This window comes from Cyanistes caeruleus, chromosome 2 (assembly GCF_971803275.1).
Source record: "Cyanistes caeruleus chromosome 2, bCyaCae1.hap1.1, whole genome shotgun sequence".
Classification (NCBI taxonomy): domain Eukaryota; kingdom Metazoa; phylum Chordata; class Aves; order Passeriformes; family Paridae; genus Cyanistes; species Cyanistes caeruleus.
This window is the reverse complement of record NC_141702.1, coordinates 13,067,644-13,088,787: the sequence shown is the minus strand read 5'-3', so window position 1 is coordinate 13,088,787 and position 21,144 is coordinate 13,067,644. Positions and strand designations below refer to the sequence as shown.

Genomic DNA, 21,144 nt, shown 5'->3' with positions numbered 1-21,144 from the left:
GGCTGCCCAGAGCGGCGCGGGCGGAGCAGCCGGGTGGCGGTGGAGTGCACGGTGTCGCGCTTCCTCTGCGGCGCCCATGGGGACAGGACGACTTTAAAGGAGTTTGGGGGGGTTCTGGCGCTGGGCGACCACGGGTACGGAAGGGGACGGGAGGGACCCCTCGGGCGGGGGGTGCCGATCGTTGCTCTTTGCCTGTGTCTTGCGGGGTCCCGGCCGGGCTGCGGGCGCTGGGTGGGCAGGGCTGGCAGCTCCGGGGCCGTGCGCTCCTGCAGCCGACCCCCACACGCAGCGCTGCCCGGCGCGGTTCGGCTGCGCACCGGCGGAGGGAGGGCCCGGGACCCTCCGGCCAGAGCCTCCCCGAGCCTCCGGAGCCATCTCCCCTCGCAGAGCGGAGACTCCTGGGGCAGTTCCGTCCCCCCGCACGGAGCTCCTCTCGTGGCGCTGGGAGCCGGCACTCCGGAGTCGGGGCTCTGCCCTGCCCCGCACCCCTGGGGTAGGGGGAAGGGTCCGCACTGGGAGTTTCTCCCTTGCACGAAGGGGAGTGAAGGAGTCGGGGAGAGATAAGGGCTTAGGGCGGAATCGCTGAAATCTTTTGTATGTGCCTTGATTTTTTTCTTTTCTTCTTTCTTTCCTTCTCTCTGCGTGCGCTCTCCTTCCCATCTCTTGTTCTTCTCTGTCTCTGCCCACCCCACCCTCCCTTAGATCCGGCGATTCCTGCCCTCGCCTCGCCCTGTCATTGATGGGAAATCAACTGGATCGCATCACCCACCTGAATTACAGCGAGCTGCCGACCGGGGACCCCTCGGGGATCGAGAAGGACGAGCTGCGCGTCGGGGTGGCTTACTTCTTTTCGGATGAAGAGGAGGACCTGGACGAGCGAGGCCAGCCAGACAAGTACGGCGTGAAGGGCTCCGGCAGCCCTGGGCAGGAGACGCCCACCCACCACCTCCACCACCAGCTGGTGCTGAACGAGACCCAGTTCTCCGCTTTCCGCGGCCAGGAATGCATCTTCTCCAAGGTCAGCAGCGGCCCCCAGGCTGGGGACCTCAGCGTCTACTCGGTGTCAGCCCTGCCCGCCCTCTGCAAGCCGGGGGACCTGCTGGAGCTGCTCTACCTGGGGCCGTCGGAGCACCCGCCGCCGCACTGGGCCGTGTACGTGGGCGGCGGGCAGATCATCCACCTGCACCAGGGGCAGATCCGCCAGGACAGCTTGTACGAGGCGGCCGCGGGCAACGTGGGCCGGGTGGTGAATAGCTGGTACCGCTTCCGCCCGCTGGTGGCGGAGCTGGTGGTGCAGAACGCCTGCGGGCACCTGGGCTTAAAAAGCGACGAGATCTGCTGGACTAACTCCGAGAGCTTCGCCGCCTGGTGCCGCTTCGGGAAACGGGAGTTCAAAGCCGGGGGGGAGCTGCAGGCGGCTGCTGGCACCCAGCACCAGCAGCAGTACTATCTCAAGATCCACTTGGCAGAGAACAAGGTGCATACGGTGAGGTTCCACAGCCTGGAGGATCTAATACGCGAGAAGCGCAGGATCGATGCCAGTGGCAAACTGAGGGTGATCAAAGACCTGGCTATAGTGGATGGGAAAGAATAGGGAGGAGCAGGAGTACGTGGCTATCTTCCTTCTGCCCTGCTCGGGGAGACCAGCCTGCCGTAGAGTCAGGAGGCTGCACCCTCCTTCCGTGGGACGCGACTGGAAGCAGGATCCATGGCAACATTCCAAAAAAAAAAACCAGCATTCTTTACACCCATAGCCAGTATTTTGTTTGGCTTTTAATAGCATTAATGCTGAAAGAGAGAGGAAGAAAAGAGGGGGGAGGTGCAGGAAGGCTGTTCTCGGAGTATGTGGACAAAGTCTCTCCTATCAATTGATGTTGACCATTCTAGCAACATGCCAATAAAATTTCAAATTGAAATTTCTTTTTAAATTTTTATTTCATGGCTTTAATCCATGATAAGTTTTAAGCATCTGGGACCGTGGATGTAGCTAAATGAGATTCTAGCTAATATTTGCCTGGCCAACCAAAAGCATCAGTCATACTTTGCTAACTGGGAGAGAAAGGGGGTGTTGGGGTAGAGGGTAAATCCCTGTTTTTGTTTCTCTACACTGCTGTTTCAGCCTGTAGCTGCAACCCAAATTTTGTCCCAACCAACTCTGGCAAGCTGTTTACTAGGAAAAAACACTTTCATTTCTGGTTTAAATCTGTCACATTTAAAATATTTGCCTTTGCTTTCTGTCTGCAGCTTTCTGCTAAATGTCATCATAATGCATAAGCTCTTTCCACCTCTTCCCTCCTCCCACCTTCCTTGCCTTTTTTTTTTCTTTTTTTTTTTAAAAAAAAAAAAAGTTGGCAAGCAGCTGTTTTCCTAAAACTAAATTCAGTGGTTAAAAGGAAGTGGTGTATTTTGAGGAGCAGTATTCTCAGAGATCATATCAGAGCCACTAGGATTTCATGCTTGAGCTGTGGATTTTGTACCACTGCTTCAATATCTCATCATACACAGGTCAACAGAATCCTGCAAGAAACAATTTTGAATTCTGCATGTTACCTCTTTGGAACAGCAATTTATTGCATATTTACAATTCCAGTTAAAGAAATTGATGTAATGTGGCCAAGGTCATCTTGCATTTCAAATTCCCAGCAACAAAAAATTCTGTTCAGTGTAAGTTTAGAAATCCACAGCAGCATTTAAAAGATGCCTTTTAATGTTATGTGAGCAATGCCTTGTCTGTATTTCAGATCCTGTTCATTCATTGCTTAATTCTAAGTTTTGAAGTGAAAGATCAGAGAATTAAATATATTTTTTAAAAATCTAAACTATACTGGGGCATTTCTTTTTATTATTCTGAGCTGCATACAACTTGTAATTTTGTCTTTGCATGTTTCAGTGCTGGAAAGAAAATGCACTTGGTTTTGTTCTCTCTTCCCACATCAATGTCAGCTAACAGAAGTAATAGCCCTCTTTTGTATATATATGATACACTCCACCGCCTGTCAATGTACAAGAGTGTCCCAACTCTTTCTTTTTTTCTTTTTTTTTTAATTAAACAATGTCATAAGCAACCTTGTTGCAACAGTAATTCCATTTCTACAAAGCTTTTGCCTACTGTAGCTGAAGCTGCGAGGGTGGAGTGTACTTCATTATAATTAATCTGTTAGTATAAATATCTTTAAGAAAAAACTAACAAAAACCTGCACCCCCAAAACTACTCCTATTCAGTGAAGGTCATATAATTGGATTTGTTCTTGCTAATATATGTGGCAAAATTATGTGGTAATAAGCAGGTAATTTATCACTTTCCCTAAAGTACCTTATTTAGTACAATATAGGGTAAAAATGTGAATTGTAATTACTGTCAAATTGCTGTTGAAGTAGCCTCAAACCACAGCACACTTTTTTAATAAATCTGTAATATTTTAGCTTTATATAGGCAGTAGTGGTTGTCTGATGATGTTAACTTTTCCCATAACAGGAACAGAATCTTCTACCTAGTGTTTGTGTATCTTACTGTTGCACATTAGATTGCCTAAATTGTCTGTTAGAACTGATTTCCCTGTACCACTTGGTGGGAGCACTGTGGGATTGCAGAAAGGCTTTGGCTTTACACCAAGGCACTTGCAAAACATCAGAAACTGATATGAGAAGGAAAGGTGGGAAAAAGCAATTTATTTGATTTTTTTTTTTTTTCCTTATCAGAAATATGCATTAGAGACCTGAGGTTGCAAGAGGCAGGGAGAATTAAATGAAGAGGGAATAAGTACCAGAAGCTTTATAAATGAAGGCAAGAAGAATAGAGTCATAGTATTATTTTTGATTTCCGGAATGGTTTTTATTCAAATTGCTGTTAGATTAATAACAGGATTAGACAGATGTTCCTTGGAAGAAAATAATTTTAGGTTGTCACTTGTGAGAATTTAAAATATACTAAATTTAAACTTTTCACTGTGCTAAAAACTCCATTTTAACTTTGGATTTTTTTGCAATGATTTACTAACCTGGTTCATAAGCATGACTATATTCCTTATCTTAGCCAGCTAGATGTAGAATGGTATTTTGTAGTATATAAAAGAAATTATAGGAGCTACTGTATGCTTATTTATTCAAGCTCTGTCAGAGACCTCTGGCATCACTCTGAATTTGTACAAATAAAGGTACAATGCTGTACCTTTAAAAGGCCTTAGTCCTTTTCATAATGACTAGAGAAAATATATTGGAAATATATTTTCCAATACCAGATGATAACAGCTGGTATTAACCTAGGATATAGTATTGCCATGACTGTGTTCAAGTAGCATTCTGTAATTAGCAACAAGGGTGCCCATACAGTTTCTTTTGTTATTTTTCTTTAGCTAGATTTCAGTCCAGAGCTATTGGCAGCAATCTGGTCTTGATTCTTAGCCCATTGCAGTTAATGGCTCTTGATGACCAATGAACTTTGGATCAGATGGTAAGGAGGTGTTTAAAATTTGTGGAGCTTGAGGAAGAGTGAGATTTAAGATGACACTTCAGAGACCAGAAGGGCCACCTTTCTGAGATGGGAGACCATGGACACAGGCAACACTGAAAAAATAAGGGAAGGAAACAGACGAGTTCTGAAACAAGCAGTGTTAACCTGAGATGGCAGTAGGGAATCTGTTAAAAAGACTGAATGAAACGTGGATATAAAAAGTTGCTCGGTGCCTTGAAACAAGAATTGGAAGACAGGGAGCAGTCAGCTGCAACAAAGGCAATGATGTGAATGACCGTCAGGTAAAAAATGTAATTGATTGTATTCATCATTCAGGATCAGTGGGCCTGGCAGAGTTAACATTTCCATTTCCAGCACTAAAGATATTGACAAATTGTATTATATCTGTGGAATCTGTTTGCATTCTTTGGTCTAGCTACCGAGGGTAAATATTTACATCTCGTTCATTGCTCTTGAAGTACTGACTTGTAGTATGACAGCAATGTCAAGATACTTCGCAGTCTTTCTTCCGTGTCATGTTTCAAGCTTTCTGTTAGCTATTTGGGTAACAGTTCTATAGAATTTCTTTTGCTTAGATGTGATTCTCTTTTCAAAATGCAATCTTTTGAATTGCTTTGAGACTAAACATTTTATTAAAAATTCAATTCATGTCCTCTAGAAACATAGAGAGCCTTTGTGAAATGTTTTCCTGTCATGGCCAGAATGTTTACTGCTTATTGGCTGTGCATACTGGGAGAGGACTCTAAAGATGGGTAGCAAAATAGGTTTTGCTACTGTCAGATTTTGTCTCCATCCTCATCTTATGTCTCCAGAGGACTTTGTTTTAATATTTTTGGATTCTTTTTCTCCTTTCAAGTGGAAGGTTGTATAAAATGAAAAAAAAAAAAAACCAACCTAAACCAAAACTCTCATAGCATGCTTTTTATGGCAGTATGCTATTGATCCGTATAGTGGGTTTCAGGTTAAAAGTAGGGTTCAACAAGACATGGCCTTTGGGGTGTGACAAGAAGTGGCCCCTGGTCTGTGCTAGAATGTGCACATTCTTAATTATCTTGCCTCATCTTGTTTAAGTGTCTTTCATATTCAGGTAAGTAATGTGCAAAACTGCCAGAGTTTATAGACCTGTTTATGCGATGTATTGAGCATCTGTAACTCCAGCTGTGTTTGCTGGAGTTGAGGGAACACTGTCTCACACAGAGCATCTTGTGGGATCAGGTGCCTCAGCCTGCCAAGCTCCCTACCCTCTGTCTACAGCTACGGTGGAAGTAGTGATCTGGAGAAGTTACTGCTAATTTTGAGATTTAGTTATTTTCTGTGAAAGATTTCTACTAGAGTAGTGTATGGACAGTATCCTGGCCATAATTATACTTGGATGTGACTAAAACATTCTGTGTGCTGCTGCTTATGGGATGAAAACACTCTGCTTCCCGCTCTATGACCCAGGAGGATAGAAATCCCAGTGCCAAAGAAGTAATCCAGAAAATACTTAGGAGGTATGATTGGGCTACCATGCTAAGGGAGTTTCACTGCAGAATTAAGGTCTAAAGGATAATGTTACATGACCAGAGTGTGATCAAGTACAGCTGTTAGTTTGAGTGTCACTGTTTCTATGGCAAGTGTGGAATTTATTTGCTTACTTTATTACAAAATACTTAACTTTCCTGTGAGTTCAGATTTGATATGTGAAGCTGCTCTACGTGCTCTATGTTCATGGATCTTCTGACTCAATATTAGTTTGATCTGTCAGAGTTTTTTACAAGTTTATTGTCAAGAAAATTAATGGATACTGACTGGGAACAGATACTTTACTGAACTGCTAGTAAATCAAAAAGAGAGTAGTGTAGATGTTAGATTGAAAAAAGGGAATGAACTAAGAATGTCCTCTTACTGGGCATATCTACAGATTTGTTCCAGATTATATAGATATAATCTATACAGATATAAAGTGCCAGTGCTGTATTTTTCTAATGTGGTTTGGCATTCTACATTTCTCTTTTGCAAAATACTATTATCTGTCTAAATAATCCAAATCCCCAGTGAAGTTCTATTTTTTTATATTGAAATTCCATTCAAGTTAACAGTTACTTTATTTATACTTGCCTTTGAGAAATAAAATGGATTTTTTTTAAAAGGATTATAATTGAGCAGCTAGTAATATGCACTTTAATTTCTTAATTTTAAATATTTTGTATCAAGCACAAATGTATTTAAGTTGATATGTCCAGAGGAATGATAGAACTTCCATTAGCAGAGTCTATTCAGATTGTTTTATTTTTTTTTCATGTTTTAATTATGGAACATTGGGGCATTTTGATTCTGCAGATGATGCATGTATGTAAAACTGTTTGCAGGATCAGGATTTTTAAAATAAAAGATCTCTCCCCCTCATGTGGCATTAACTTTGGGCTAAAATCAAGGAGTAGGATTTAGCCAGGATCAAGACCTCAGCAACAACCTCCAATGGAATTTAATGGAAGGCTCGTGTGTGACGTCTACCATAAGGGCCTTAATTACATTTTCTTACTTGTACATACAGTAATCATCTATGCAATTGGCATTTTCCTATGTAAAGTGGGTTAATGCTTTTCAAACATCCCTTGGACTTCGTCTTGTGTGTCTGTGTGGGTATATTTGTTGGGCACAAATAAAAAATTGGAGTTTAGTGCTGTAGACCCAATATCTCCAGCTATTTTGACAGGAACTCAGGTGGAATTTGGAACCGATGTGGCTACAGCAGGAAAGGGTGGAAGAATTTTCAGTTAAACTTCAAGCTGTTCAAGGAGGATATTCAGAGCTAAGTTTGAGATTCCATTCTTTCTCTTCTCCATGGTGGAAGAGGGTTAGTAACTGTGCACCCCTCACACATAAAACCATTACACTGGAGATACATGCTACTGCCTAGGCAAAATAGGGTAAAATATGCAGTGTCTCATCAGCCTTAAGATGCAAACAATTTTTCACAATTTAAACACTACTTGGATACAGTGTGGCTGTGGCATTGGCAATCAATTTCGAAAAGTCGCATTTTTAAGCTGATAAACAGCATAATGTTTATAAATGGGAAACCTCAGTAAGCCTTCTTGTTAATCTATACAGCAGATTTTGTTCCCGGTTTGTGTAAATAAAAGAGTAACCCTGATTCAAGAAAATTATCATGGGGTAGAATTTGGAAATAACTGAAACAATCCAACTCCAAATTTAGTTCTGATGTTACACCATCACTACTGCAGGTAAATAAATTGCAGGTACCTAACTGTGAATAAATACAAACTTCTGTATTGTGACACTTCTTCACAGCAGATTATTTTGTGCCACAGAAAGAATATTCCGTGTATGTTATTCAATATGAGTAAACATACGGCAATCTGGTCTTAAAACAGATCTTTTCTTCCATATGTTCCTATTGTTTCCATATGCCCTTTCAGTCAGCTGGAAGCAATACAAAAACTAAGCCTGAAAAATATACTAATTGATTGTAAATATTTAGGCAGAAATTTATATGCATATTGACATAAAACTAATAGATGTACTTGTATAGACATGCAGATTTGCATCCCGTGTGTTACGCATACAAACACATGACAAGTCCTGACTGTTTTGTTCGTATTGGTAACAAATGTCAGTCATTTCAGTATGTATTTTATCTGTGTAACAGATGGGTACCCAAGACTTCGCTGACAGTATTTTAGCACTGTTCAAATATTTGTTCTTTAGGGTATGCCATGGTCTTCTGACATCAAGACAAGTGAGTTAAATATGTGGGGTTTGACATATTGCTACTTACTGGAGGAAAAATATCAAGAAACACTACACTTTGCAATAATGAAGTACCCTTTTAGAATGAACTATGCTGCTACTGACTTGTGTATTTATAAATAAAAGAATGATCCAATGAAGAATCCATCTATCTTTCTCTTTGGCATCTTTAAATGGATAGTGCCACAAGGGTTTTTTTTCATAATTTGAATGTGCTTCCACTCAGTGTAATATTTTGGAATCATATCACTGAAATAAGTAGTGTTATTCAGATGTGCTCAGCTATTGTTGTGTAGTTGCTCTAAAGTAAAGAAGTGGCTGGCATTGATACTTCTTGATTTTTCTCATCCTTCTTTGCATTGATAAGTTTATTTCAAAGGCTAAATGGTGTGACTTTGGAAAGCACTTACTACTGATTGGACACTCTCCATTGAATTCATTAGTGATTTTTCACCAGACTTATTTGGACCACAGTTAGGCTTATACTAGCATCTAGAAACTTTACTTAATGGTAGAGGATGAAAATCAGTTCTGTCTGAAGAGTGGTTTTTGTGGACTGGATGGCTGATTGTCATGCTTCTGAGACCTTGAAAAGTGAGATTTCATTTCAAGAAATAGAATAGCCTTGTTATTTTGTGTTATTTCTGTTATAATTGTTGTTATTCTGTATCCACAAAGTTTTTATTGCACATGGTAAAAGACTGTGGAATCTTATACCTATCCAAATTCTTTGTCCTCATCAAGCCACTTGTGGGTGATCAAGGCCTTTTTCTGTGTATAGGCAGAACACGTCTAGTCAGTGGCTAGAAATCACTGTTACATGGACTACCCAAACTGAATCCTTGCCCAGAGGTTTCTGTCACTTCCAGAGGCTGTGGGAACTAAGAGAATTCACTCATCTATAAAGCTGAAACCCTTTAATAAAAATATTTTATTGAAATAAATAAGTAAATATATTGCTACTAAAGGTCAATCCAGTCTAACAGATCATGGACCACCATAACATTGCTGGTAATTAAGACATTGGACAGAGCATCAGCAACAGCTTCTTTTAAGAAATTTAGATGGCAAGGTATGACATCACTGACAGAAGTACCTTAGATGAATGCAAGGACCTGTTTATGAGAGACTTTATGATACAACTGCTAATATGACAGAAGCTGCTTTATGTCCTGCTTTGGCCATAGACCTTGTTACATGATATGTCAGCCTACCTGGCAGGCTTTTTGCATTAGTATTTGCAGCCTGTTCTGACTTCATACCATTGATTCTTCAGTTAGGGGTAATCAAAGGTCATTAATAGTGAAAAGTTCACTTTGATTGACCCATCGACTCATTTTAATTATGGCAATATAAAAGAGTGTCAGGTGCTGGACCCCTACATGAAGGGTTAGTTAATATGCAGATTCATCCTGGCAGTAATACTGCTAGAATACTGCCATTAGCTCTAGCTAAGGGCTGTAGAAGAGTTTCCTACTTTATCTCTCAAGCTGAAGAAATAGCGGAAAAAAAGACTGGTAGAAAAAAAGGGTTCTAAAAAGAAAAGTCATACTCAACTGCAATCTTGGGCTGCTCTTTTATACTTGTGCTTTGTATACAGATAGAAACACGCAGATAAAGCTTCTCTGTGTTAGAAGCACCAATTATAGAAATGATACCCTTTAAATTTTGCCATGCTAGAAGCTTGCATACATTCACTGAATAAAGAGGCTAATCTTTTGCTTTTCCATTTCACAGCATGCTAGTAACTTTTCTTAATCTGTAGAACCCAAAGTTCACTGTCTGCTGATAAGGTACCCCAAGAACAATAGAAATGTCAAATTTTTGCATACTGCAAGAGATCTCAGTACTGAAAACCGATCTTCAATTTCATTCTCCTGAAAGCCTTAATCTCATACATACCTTTGAACTTTTAATGACTTTCCTAAGAATAATGTCCAAGATAACAAGAAAAGAAATAAAGTAGGAACCAAAAATGTCAAAGAAAGAATTTGTTTCATGTTCATCTGTAGACTGTTATATATTTCTTTTTTCCTTGAGATAGGGATAAGATTCCTATTGATATTTAGGGAACTGTTTGGTTAGCAGCCTTCATAGACTTAAAAAAAAATCAGGTGTGCTTTACTGAAACAAACAATTCTAAGGAAAAGGAATACAAACCTTTTCAAGTTTAAAAGAGTTGCAATATTGGCAGGATGACTCAATTCATGTTCTTTAACTACTCCAATCTTTATATGAACTAGTTCTAGACTGAATAGCTCAAAAACATGAAAGAGTTGTTCATTAGTTTTTTTTGGTCAATGTTCAGTGTTTTACAAATATGACTAGGCATTTTTGGTACCTCAGCTTCTCAGAATTTCACTGAAGACTTGTCAAACTGGTGATTTTTTCCAAATATTGTCAAATATTACTGCTGAAAGTAAAGCCCCCAAGCAGACTCCAGATAGAAACTGAACACTGAAGACAATTATGTGAAACTTGGAAAATATTACTCAACTATTTTAAAAAGCTTTTATTTATATAAAATAAATGTTACATAACATAGAATAGAATATTTTTTCATACTAAATATTAAATATATTAGGATGTTTAAAGATACAAGTTATCATAGTGTACTACATGTAAAGAAAAGAAAAAAGATAACTGCTAAGCAGTTTGTCTTGAAAATGAACCCTCTATATCTTGAACACAAGATGTAAAGTTTGGAAAGGCATTCTTTAAATCTGATTTATGAACTAATCTACCCCTTCTGGGTGAGGTTTCCATTATTATACAAATAAATGTGTATATATAGATCAATGCTTGTGAGATCTCTGTTTTTGGGGTTTTTTTTGTACTTTTGCAGAACAGCTCTGTGTGATCACAGCTAACCCCTACAAGGATACTGGCATCTCTATTATCTGTACATTGAGTGTGATCATTAACTGCTAGTCAGGAAGACAGCAGTAGAAAAATCAATACAACTTTGGTCAGAGGAAAAATAAGCCAGAGGTGAGAGTTGTGGGAATGATCCTTCTACAAATGACATTTTGTCCAGTGTTTGAGTGAGGGCAACACATGATGCAAATGCAAGAGAGAGTGGAGATAAAAATCAATTCTGTGACTTACCAGACATAAAAAATAGTGTTGGAAATGACACAGTGGACCACATAATGGACCTCCCATCAGGGTCTGTAATATTATATGAAACTGACAAATGATCACTAATGGCATGATATTTAGGAATGTCCTTGCCATTCCCATGGTGTCAGTGTCACCAGGTGTGGACCTGATTTTTCTAAGCCTGAGAGAATTACAGCCTGTCAGTGGCTGATCTGTTCCCAAGGGAAAGTCTCTTGGGAGCAGCTCTTGCTCAAGGTCTATCTCTGTAAACAATTTCGTTTTCTCAAAACAGTTCTGTACAACTGCACATAGTGTGTTTTTCTCTTATCCCACCAATGGGACAAGAGGTGGTGTTCCCTTTAGCAATCATGTTAAACCTGTAGTGTAATACCCTGTAAAAGGCTGAAAAGTTCAGGGAAATAAAGGCTATTCCTAGAAACTCGTTGCAGTGTGCTGCATAGATCCCACACTTCTACATCATATCCAACAGCAACAACCAGGTGATGTGTAAATATAAAACATGCAGTATATCAAATCAACCTAGCTCTCATCTGATTGCTGAGAAGCACTCCGTGTTCTCTCAATCCCTGGTGAAATGCAGAGTTGCCACATAAAGATCTGATTCACCTGATTTCAATTATCAATATTGACTGAGGCTTTTTCAGTAGTTAATGAGAACAGGATGTCTGAGCTAAGTCATTCTCTGAAGATGCCTGGATCTCCAATGGCTACGGGGTATGTTTAACATAGCCACGATCTTAGTTTAGCATAGCTGTAATCTTAGTCTACATATTGTAGTGAAGTGGGATAAAAACTCACTGAAAGGTTCTGATCTCCAGTTTTTCACATAAAAGTTGTACATAGAGCCTAAGTTACTCATCTGGACAATGCTCAGAGGACAACTCATCCTATATCAACACATATGTAATAAAATCACACACTGAAAATACCTTTCTCTCTCTCTGTTCCATGTTTACACAACTAAGATTAACTACTGGAGTAGATCACAAAGATGAGAGTAACTGAGCAAAATATTTTCTTGAAATTACATCCTTTCTTCTCTGCCAAACCAATAAATCTTGGTCTGCTGAGTTGGAGAATGCTATGTGATCCCAAAACAATGACAGCCTGAGAGAGATTATAGATAATATATAAACCCTGTTATTAAACAAACTAAATTACGCAGAAATTATGCTGGAACTATAAACAATATATTAATAAAAATATTTTAAGAATTTTAAAAGATCTGCTGAATCATTTGCCCAATTCTAATCACAGAGAGAGAGAGAGAGAGAGAGACAGGAAAACCTGCTGCCCTCTAGTAAGTTTACAGAACTCAGTCAATTATTTTAAGGATTTCCCAGGAACTGATTGCCAGAGCATCTGGACATCTTACAATAAATTAAAAGCAAATATTAATTACACAACTATCCATTCAGACAGCTCAATGCACTTTAGCTGCCATTTATTTGTCTCACAAAGGACCAACATACTGACACGTTAGTTAATTGAATGCTTGATTGAACAAGTAAACCTTATACTACACTACAGCCTGCCAAGTTTAAATTCTGGTGGCCTGCCAGAGGAATAGTTTTTCACTGTGAGAACCCAGCACTGGTATTTTAGAAAATGTTAATCTGATGTCTCGTTCTACGAGATTATAACTTTTCTGAGGTGATACAATGTGAGAGGTGTTCTAATGTACATAATGTAACGATATAAGAGATTATTTCCGTAAGACTTGAAATTTTAAATATTGTTAATGAAATCTTCAAGCATGTCTTAAAAAAAATCAGCACATATTTATAAGTTCCTGTTTTATGCTAATTACAGCAAATTCTGTTGAAAAAAAGGAAATAAAAAAAAAAAGAATAGATACATTCTGTATTTGCTGAAAACTCTCAGGTTATTATTGCCATTGGTTTTACCTTAATCTCAGGTAGCAGACATGGAGACAGACAAAGACATGGATAAATAATAGAGTTTACATTTGAAAGGATGCTTTGTGCTAGGAAAAAAAAGCTCATAGTCTTCTAGAATATTAGCTAGATAACCTTACTAGTAAAGATTTTATTATGCTCTGAATTTCTATAGATGACAGGATGTCCAGTCAGCCAGATGTATATTCATTTGTCTTCCTCAAAACTCAGTTAGATAGTGTTAGTGATAGTGCAGCAAGGAGACAGCAGATTGCTTTCAGGAGACTGAATTGTAAGAAATAAATGTAACAACTTGTGACTGAGTTAGCACACTTTAAGATTAATAACTTACCTTAACTGTTTCTCAGAACAGTGACAAAAAATTATTTCAAAGTGATGCAAGGCATTTTACCAGAGCTCTGAGAAATCTCAGATTCTAAAGCTGAGGTCCTGATATTAAGCTAATGTAAGCTGAAGTAAGGTAAAATTAAGACAGAATTAAAGGCAGACAGAAGACCCAAGTTTGATACCCTTAATAACATTGTAATTCCTCAAGTGATTAATTGCTATATTTTGTTTATATGTTCAATGATTTATTCATTAACCAGACACTTGTTTAGTCATTTGCAAGCAGAGGAAGTAGTTTGATCTTCTTTAGCATATAGTGTAGTTCACTTTCTTACATCATCTGCAAAGTTTTATTTAAAAGAATTCATGTAACTCCCACGATCTCCTCTGCTTTATTCCTGTGGCATGTGGATTATGGAGATGCCTGTGGCTCATGAGGGTATGGTGGCACAAAGAGTAGATGTTCTGTGAAATCCATATACTTATAGCAAAAATAGTTACTTTTTTGAGGATTGGACATGGTTTTTCAAGTGAACCACTCGTGGTTCAAGCTCGGTTCGCTAGCTGGGGACTTGTCACTGAAAAGTGCTGTAAGAAGTCCATCTTTCAGGATTTGAGACTGCCAGTTTCTATTTGATGCAACATCAAATTCATTTCTCCATTTGTGTCTAGTACTTTTAAACTAATTGCCTTCCTGTCCTCGAACTTCAAAGTTACAGTAGTTGTTGCTTTTCTTCCAAGGAAAGATAATCTTATATGTTTTGATGGCAATGACATTTCATATTCCATCAATGCAAATCTCTTTGACAAGACTGGAGACCTGCGGGTGAGTGCTCAGCCAGCAGGTGCTAAAACATTTGTCCTGCTTCTCATGTTCTCAGATCAGCACATTCCACTCACAGACGTGGAGAGAAAGGCCACAAACTTTCAAAGACAATATTACTTTGTAAAACCACAGAAACAGTCACATCTTTGTCCTTTCTAAAGCAGAAGAGCTGTTACTTCTCAGGTACCTTGTTCTTGGTCTGACAGTCCCTTATAATGTAGACAATTCCTTATAATATGTAATTATAATATATAATACATGTATTGTATTATATATAATGCTTGATGTGCTTGAAGTCCTGCCTTTCCCTGCTTGTCATGCAGTTTTGAATCTGATGAAAATGCAATTTTAAATGTTTTGCTACAACTTGAGAAGTGCAATTTTGCTCTAGGCCTGACTGGTTACAGAAGTAGTTCTGATGTGGACAGTATTTCCTGAGCTCTTTTGTCCATCAGCATTCCAACTTACCTCACCTTTATAGTCACCCACCCTTGGTATAGTGTGATGGATGATATCCCAAATGCAAAATGTGTGGCACTGTGCAGGGAATCACAGAAAATTCAGTACCATTAAAAAAAGGGTGATGTTCTTGCATTCAGTTATAAAATCATCCTTGAAGGCAAATGTCCTACATTCCTGGACCTTTTCCCAGTGCTGTTCAATACATGTAATTGAAGAGCAATTGAATAAAATATGTGGCCATCATCTGGAGCCGTAATCAGAACCCAAGGCTGCCTGTAGAAGCTGGAAGAGTTCAAGCCAAAGCCCATCAAAGTCAATAGACACTCTTTCATCTGTTTCAAAAGGTTTTGAATGAGGGCCAGACTTGCTTCTGAATCTCTCTCTAGACTCAATTTCATGGCTATAGTCTGCCTGTAGTTGCCATGGCACAGAACACGAAACTCCTTAAAATGAGGAAGATATTGAAGTGCTAATACTACACAGTTCAAAGTATCAAAGGTGAATTTAAGTAATAAAAAATTCTAGCTATATCTCTGCAAGTTCTTTTCTTCACCTCCTGGTTTCTCAGTATTGAATTTTAGTTCATAGCCAACCAATGCAAGACAATGACATTTGTATATCCTTACTTCACTGCTCAACTGCACTTTATTCAAGTTTATTGTAATGGTATATGCTCTGATTGATCAGATGCCATAAATCACTTTATCAAGTCCCATCAAGTAATGACATTTCCTATCTAGAAAGACAGATGAGTAAAGGATACCCAGATTAAAAACTGATAGGCAGCAATCTTAAATGCTCCTTTCATGAATTTCAGAGTTGACTGAAAATTAAGTGAAAATTAGTGACTGAAAAATCCCAACACCATTCCTTAGTCTCTGCTTCAGTTATTCCTCAAGAAGGATAGAAAAATGATCTGAGATAAAGCCATGATTGAAACTGAAATATCATTTACAGTAATATAATTTGCACCAGGTCTTTATTTGCAGGCTTGAACTTTTTTTTTTTCATAACTGAAAAACTTACAAATATATTTTAAAAATTCCATCTTGAAATAAAAAATTATAAAATCCATTCTTGTAAAGATGTAGTAGTCAGCATATAGTTTATTAAATTAAACCCATTATTAATTCACTCATTATGAGTACACTCTATAATAAGATTTGAAAATGCATATAAAAATCCAAATACTTCAGAAATTGTCATTACTTTTATGAAAACACTTTTGCAGCTGTAAGTAGATATAATTAGTTTTACTTCCAGCTTGCATCTGAAAATTAGAACACTTTAATGGGTAACCAAAATAAATCTATTTTCTCATACTTTTAGATATCATATTAAACTTTGGCTGATCAAATTGTTTCATAAGTTCTGAAAATATGATTATCTCTTGATCGGGACAAATAACGGTAGTTGGTTGGTGACTCTGGTCATGGTATCAAAAACTAAACTGTGTAAATATTCATACATGATCTTCAAAGATGTATCTTTTATTCCATAAGACATAAGCAGCAACCAATGGCACAGTAAAATCTATTTGGATTTTGGGACATGTTCTACTTTTTTATACCACACGACAGTAATTTACATCCAAAAAAAAAAAACCAAAAAACAAAAGGACAAACATCTGCTGTAGTTATGCTAGGTCCTGGACTCTTCATAAATGTGTAGAAGTACTTTTAGATAAATTATTTGCTAAGTTGCCTATTACCATCAACTTTAACGTGTAACAGTGAAGGGCACAGTGCCTGCTTAAGATTCTGAAGCAGCCATACCATCTGTTCTTTGATTCAGCAGAAAACATGAGAGCAGACTACATTTTGGGATCTATTGTAAGTCCTCATCCAACAGTTCTCTTCAGAGGTCTGCATAATCTACCTGGTCAGCTCACTTGGCTTCTCAGGCTCTAAAATGCAGCAGATTTCAGCTCTGCAGTCAACCTTACAACTCATGACTCAGAATGACTTGCATCAAGACATTGCTCCATTGTGGAACATCAAATTAGAGCTGAATTTTTTATTTCCATACACCTGCATTCAAGTTCTCATTATTAGGAACCATAGTGTTTCTCTACTGGAGGAAAGAAGGAGGCAGGAGGGAGAGAAGTAAAAAGCAGAGTAACTGTAACTTTTATGCTAAGCTATCCTGAAGTTTTCCTGGTAGAAGTGGTGGAATAGCAATACCAGTTCTAATGAAGAGACCAAAATTACTGAAGTAATTATTTGAAACTTTATGTACCTTTTAGGACCAAATAACGTAAGTGGAATGGTCATCAGACACGGTTTCCTACCAATACCTTATTTTTTTGCATGATGATATTAACACTGGAGACTCACTTTTGCCTATTAAGTTTGCCAAGGTTGCTCATTTTCTCCTTCTCTGTGTGCATGTGTGACTTATCTTAAAGTTCTAGAAGTTTCCAGAAGGGAAAAAAAACCCAACCAAACAAGAAAAGGGTTTGGTTGTAAAAATGATCCTGACTTTTGTCTTGACCCTTGGGTAGATTGTTCCAATGCTGCCTTAGCATACTGAAGTACTGATATCAACAGCAAATGAAAAAACAACCCAAACCAAGCCCTGCACCCCACCTTCCCCACCCTGCCTTGACACCCATTTTTTGACTCCCAGCATCTACAGCTTTTCCTACTAAAGTCCAATAGATCTGCGAATGGACAAACAAATTTTTAATAAATTTACTACTCCGGAGGTCTTGCCTCAACTCTTACAGGCTACCTCAGACACTGACAGCAGATGGGAATCAGGCAGCAGTGGGTAAAGTGGTTGGTGGAGAAAATAAAAAGGGAAATTAAATCCTGTCCTCTGCTGCAGAAATAAAACAGTGCACTCTCTCAGGGTCATTTTAAAGTTAATGTCAGATGAAAATTTGAGCACGTCTATATCAGCTACTGTAGAGAATTAGAGTTTTAGTTTGACCGTGGCAATTATTCATGATTTGGTGACACCAATGGCTTAATATAAATTTTATATATCTGTGTAACTGAAAGGTAGAAACTATTCAGGGCAGTGAGATAAAAGTCTTAGGAATTTATCTTTTCAGTTTCCCTCTGTAGGTACACAATGCAAATCAACAAATAAGCACTAGGCACTTCCCTGGGTTATTAGACTTTTATGCTTTGTCCAACTGTATTCCCTAAACTGGGCTCCTTTTTCCTCTGATCAATGAATTTTTGAGTCTGTAAATCGAGTTTAAAATTTCAAACCTTAAAAGACAAATTTTACATTATTAACATTTGATTTTGAATGCATTTTTTTCTTATTAGATTAATCCATGTGTTTTTCTAACTCACTAAAGCATCTTTTTACAGTGACCAACACCAGAGGCTGTAAGAGAATATACAGATAATTATTTTTTTCTCTTCCAATTAAAAAAAAAAAGGCACAATATCCTTTCCACAACATCAAAACTGATTATAATTACAAACACTCTGGAGAACTTACAAACACCCATTTCCTCTTTGTTTCATATCAAATTCCTGTCTCAGAATTTACCATTTTTTGATATCCTACCTCCATTTGTCATGTAAAATCAATTCTTGTTCTATGGTACACGAATTTCCCAATCTACTTTCAATATATTACTAATGATTTTCTATCCTATTTTTTTTCACCATGCTAAAGGGAAAATCTGTAGTTTTATTAAGGGTTTTTCAAGGCCTAATTTTTTTGACTGTCTTCTGAGTCTTTCCATTTAGTAAAACTTTTCTTGTGCCTTCAGGTTACCTGATACAAGGCTCCAAATATTCCTTGCTAATTTGGGATACAGGTTTGTAGAAAGACTCTGTAAAGCTCCCTGTACACTCTATGATATTTTTTTATACCTCTTAAAATCTTCCTTGGTTTAAAAGCAAGTTTGCTTCCTTAAAGCAAATTCTTAATAATTCTTAAATTCTTGAGATAATTATAAAGATTTCTCCCAGGTTTTACTTTTCTCCTATGGATTATTAATACTTTTAGCAGGACTTCTATAGTATCTGACACAAATTTAGGGCCAGTAAGAAAAAGACACATTAAGTGTTTTGGAGAGTTATCTTACACATTCTAAACAAATTATTTCTTCGTCCTCAGAGTCTATCAGCCACATCATGTTGTAAAATTTTAAATTCAAAATCTTAGTAAAATACAGATAAACTTTCAAACTGTTTCCAGATAAATATTTTTTTTTTCTCCCACAGTTCAAAATATTTTGAAGTTCCATTTTCAGAGGAAAGCAATAAATAAATTTCAGGTTTTCATTTATTTAAATAAGCTGTTTGGCTTCAGTCTCAAATGGCTGACATAATTCAGTGTTACAGAGCAATTAGAATATTAAAAATTCATAAATAAGAGTGCAGTAAACTGCTAGTTTTATTTTCACATTAATTTGAATGATTTTCTGTGATCAGCTATGTAACACTCTACCAGGTCTACTACAAAACCATCTGAAATGTCAGGTTTTCTGTTTACAAAACATTACATACAGTATTTTAATATCTGCTGCCACTTTCTTACATGTTTCTCTGCCTCCTAAGCATGCAACCAAAATTTTTACTTGCTGCTTCTTTTGATCTAGGCTGGTCTTCTACAGGTTCACTTAAGCCAATGAGTCTTTATTTTCTTCTTTCAAATACTCACCTAGTGCTTGATACATATGTGGATTATCTTGTGGTGCTTTGAAGGAACAAGCTGGCCATGAGAAAATGCAGCGTAAGTTTTGAACTATCATTAAACAGGTTTGCTGAGAAAAATGGGGCAAAGGTGCTCCTTTACTGTTCCTCTGACTGTAGCAAATGATGCTGACTGGCACAATGGGGCATTCAGTGTGTTGCCAAAGCAGAAAAGCACAACCTTGGCCAGTTCTGTTCATGTCAGCTTACAAAGAACCTCACCAAGTGCTGGTAAAGGAGTGACATAGAGTCACTGTTTTGTTCTTTTCTACTTTTCCTGTTATTTAGTCTTTGCTCCTCTGTTGATGATCCATAGGGTCACTTCTCCAGACACCCCTTCATGGTATCTACAACAATCCCACCAACCAGGAGTTGTACAACACAGCTGTAATTAAATTCAGCTTTCTTTGTCAGACAGGGCTAGAGATGTGATGGCAGATAAAGTGATGATAAGAACCCTTGCTTGGTGAGAAGTGGCCAAACCCATACTAGAGGTATATAATGACTTTTTCATTATACTTATGGACCACCAGAAAGCCACAGGCTCTCCACAACAGATTTCTGGGGCTCTTAGGCTCCAAACACATGGGAAAAATCTTGCATGTATTCCAGAGAGAGCATGACACATTTTGTCCCAGGAAAAAACTTTAACAAATAGCACATTATGATCTTTATGTACCACACTGATAAAACTTTTCATTCCATTTAACCTTCAAAACATCCTCCCTGTATATATAATTTTTAAGTTCAGTGGGGAATATCATTTTTGAACAATGGGCGTTTCTCAGAAAAAGGACAACATAGTGAGCTTGGAGAATAAGCAGCTTTTCAGTTTTCTTTTTTTTTGTTTTTTTAAAGCACCCTTGTAAATTTACTTCAACTCTGATGAGAAAAAGACAGCTGCATTCAAGAGGAGTAAGACCACGTGAGTCACAAGGAGCATTTATTCCCTGAAAGAAATGAGACAGAAAGCAGTTCTTTTACTCTGTCATTAATAGGGGTTCAAAATGTTGGTGGTGCTGGCAAGGACATAACTGCCTGCTCAAAAACTTCAGGGGAGAATAATCTAGTCTTGCCTCAGACATAAAAACATTAACATTTCAGAAGCAGCATCACTGTGTGATTTCAGTCTAAAAATGATTTCAAGGAGAGTGCTAGTGTCAAACAGCTGGTACGAATAGACAAGTGGCTTACAAGTGTTTCCAAAGCCTGCTCTTTTTTATTCTTTTTCTTCTTCTTCTGGATTCTTAGGAAAATATATTCTTTGTGTCCATTTATAGCATCTAACATGTAATTATCACTAAACTGACTGGCAATTGAATCAGGCTGTCTTAAGCACTCATGAAAGCAGTAAAATAAATAAATTAAAAACACAGTCTTCTAAGGAGCAAATTGACAGCAGAATAATGTGAAATTCAGTCATTAGGGAGGTAAATAGAAGTAGAACTTCATCTTATAAAGATTTGTTCTGATCAGCATTATCCACAATTACATAGTAAGTTTTTTTAAAAGTCATAATGGCAGTACTAATAGCTACAGAACTGAAAGAGCTCAGCCCACAACATGCAAAAGCTGATAACTTACTTTTATGTGTTA

At 38.0% G+C, this 21,144-nt stretch overlaps 1 protein-coding gene across 1 annotated transcript; it reads left to right on the top strand.

Annotated features, from left to right (window-relative positions):
- Positions 1 to 21: 21 nt before the first annotated feature.
- On the top strand, positions 22 to 3,428 carry LRATD1 (LRAT domain containing 1). The gene is made up of 2 exons (XM_086875840.1): positions 22 to 134; positions 703 to 3,428. Exon 2 carries the CDS (start codon positions 740 to 742, stop codon positions 1,592 to 1,594), a length of 855 nt encoding a protein of 284 aa, XP_086731966.1. The 5' UTR covers positions 22 to 134; positions 703 to 739; the 3' UTR covers positions 1,595 to 3,428.
- Positions 3,429 to 21,144: the final 17,716 nt, after the last annotated feature.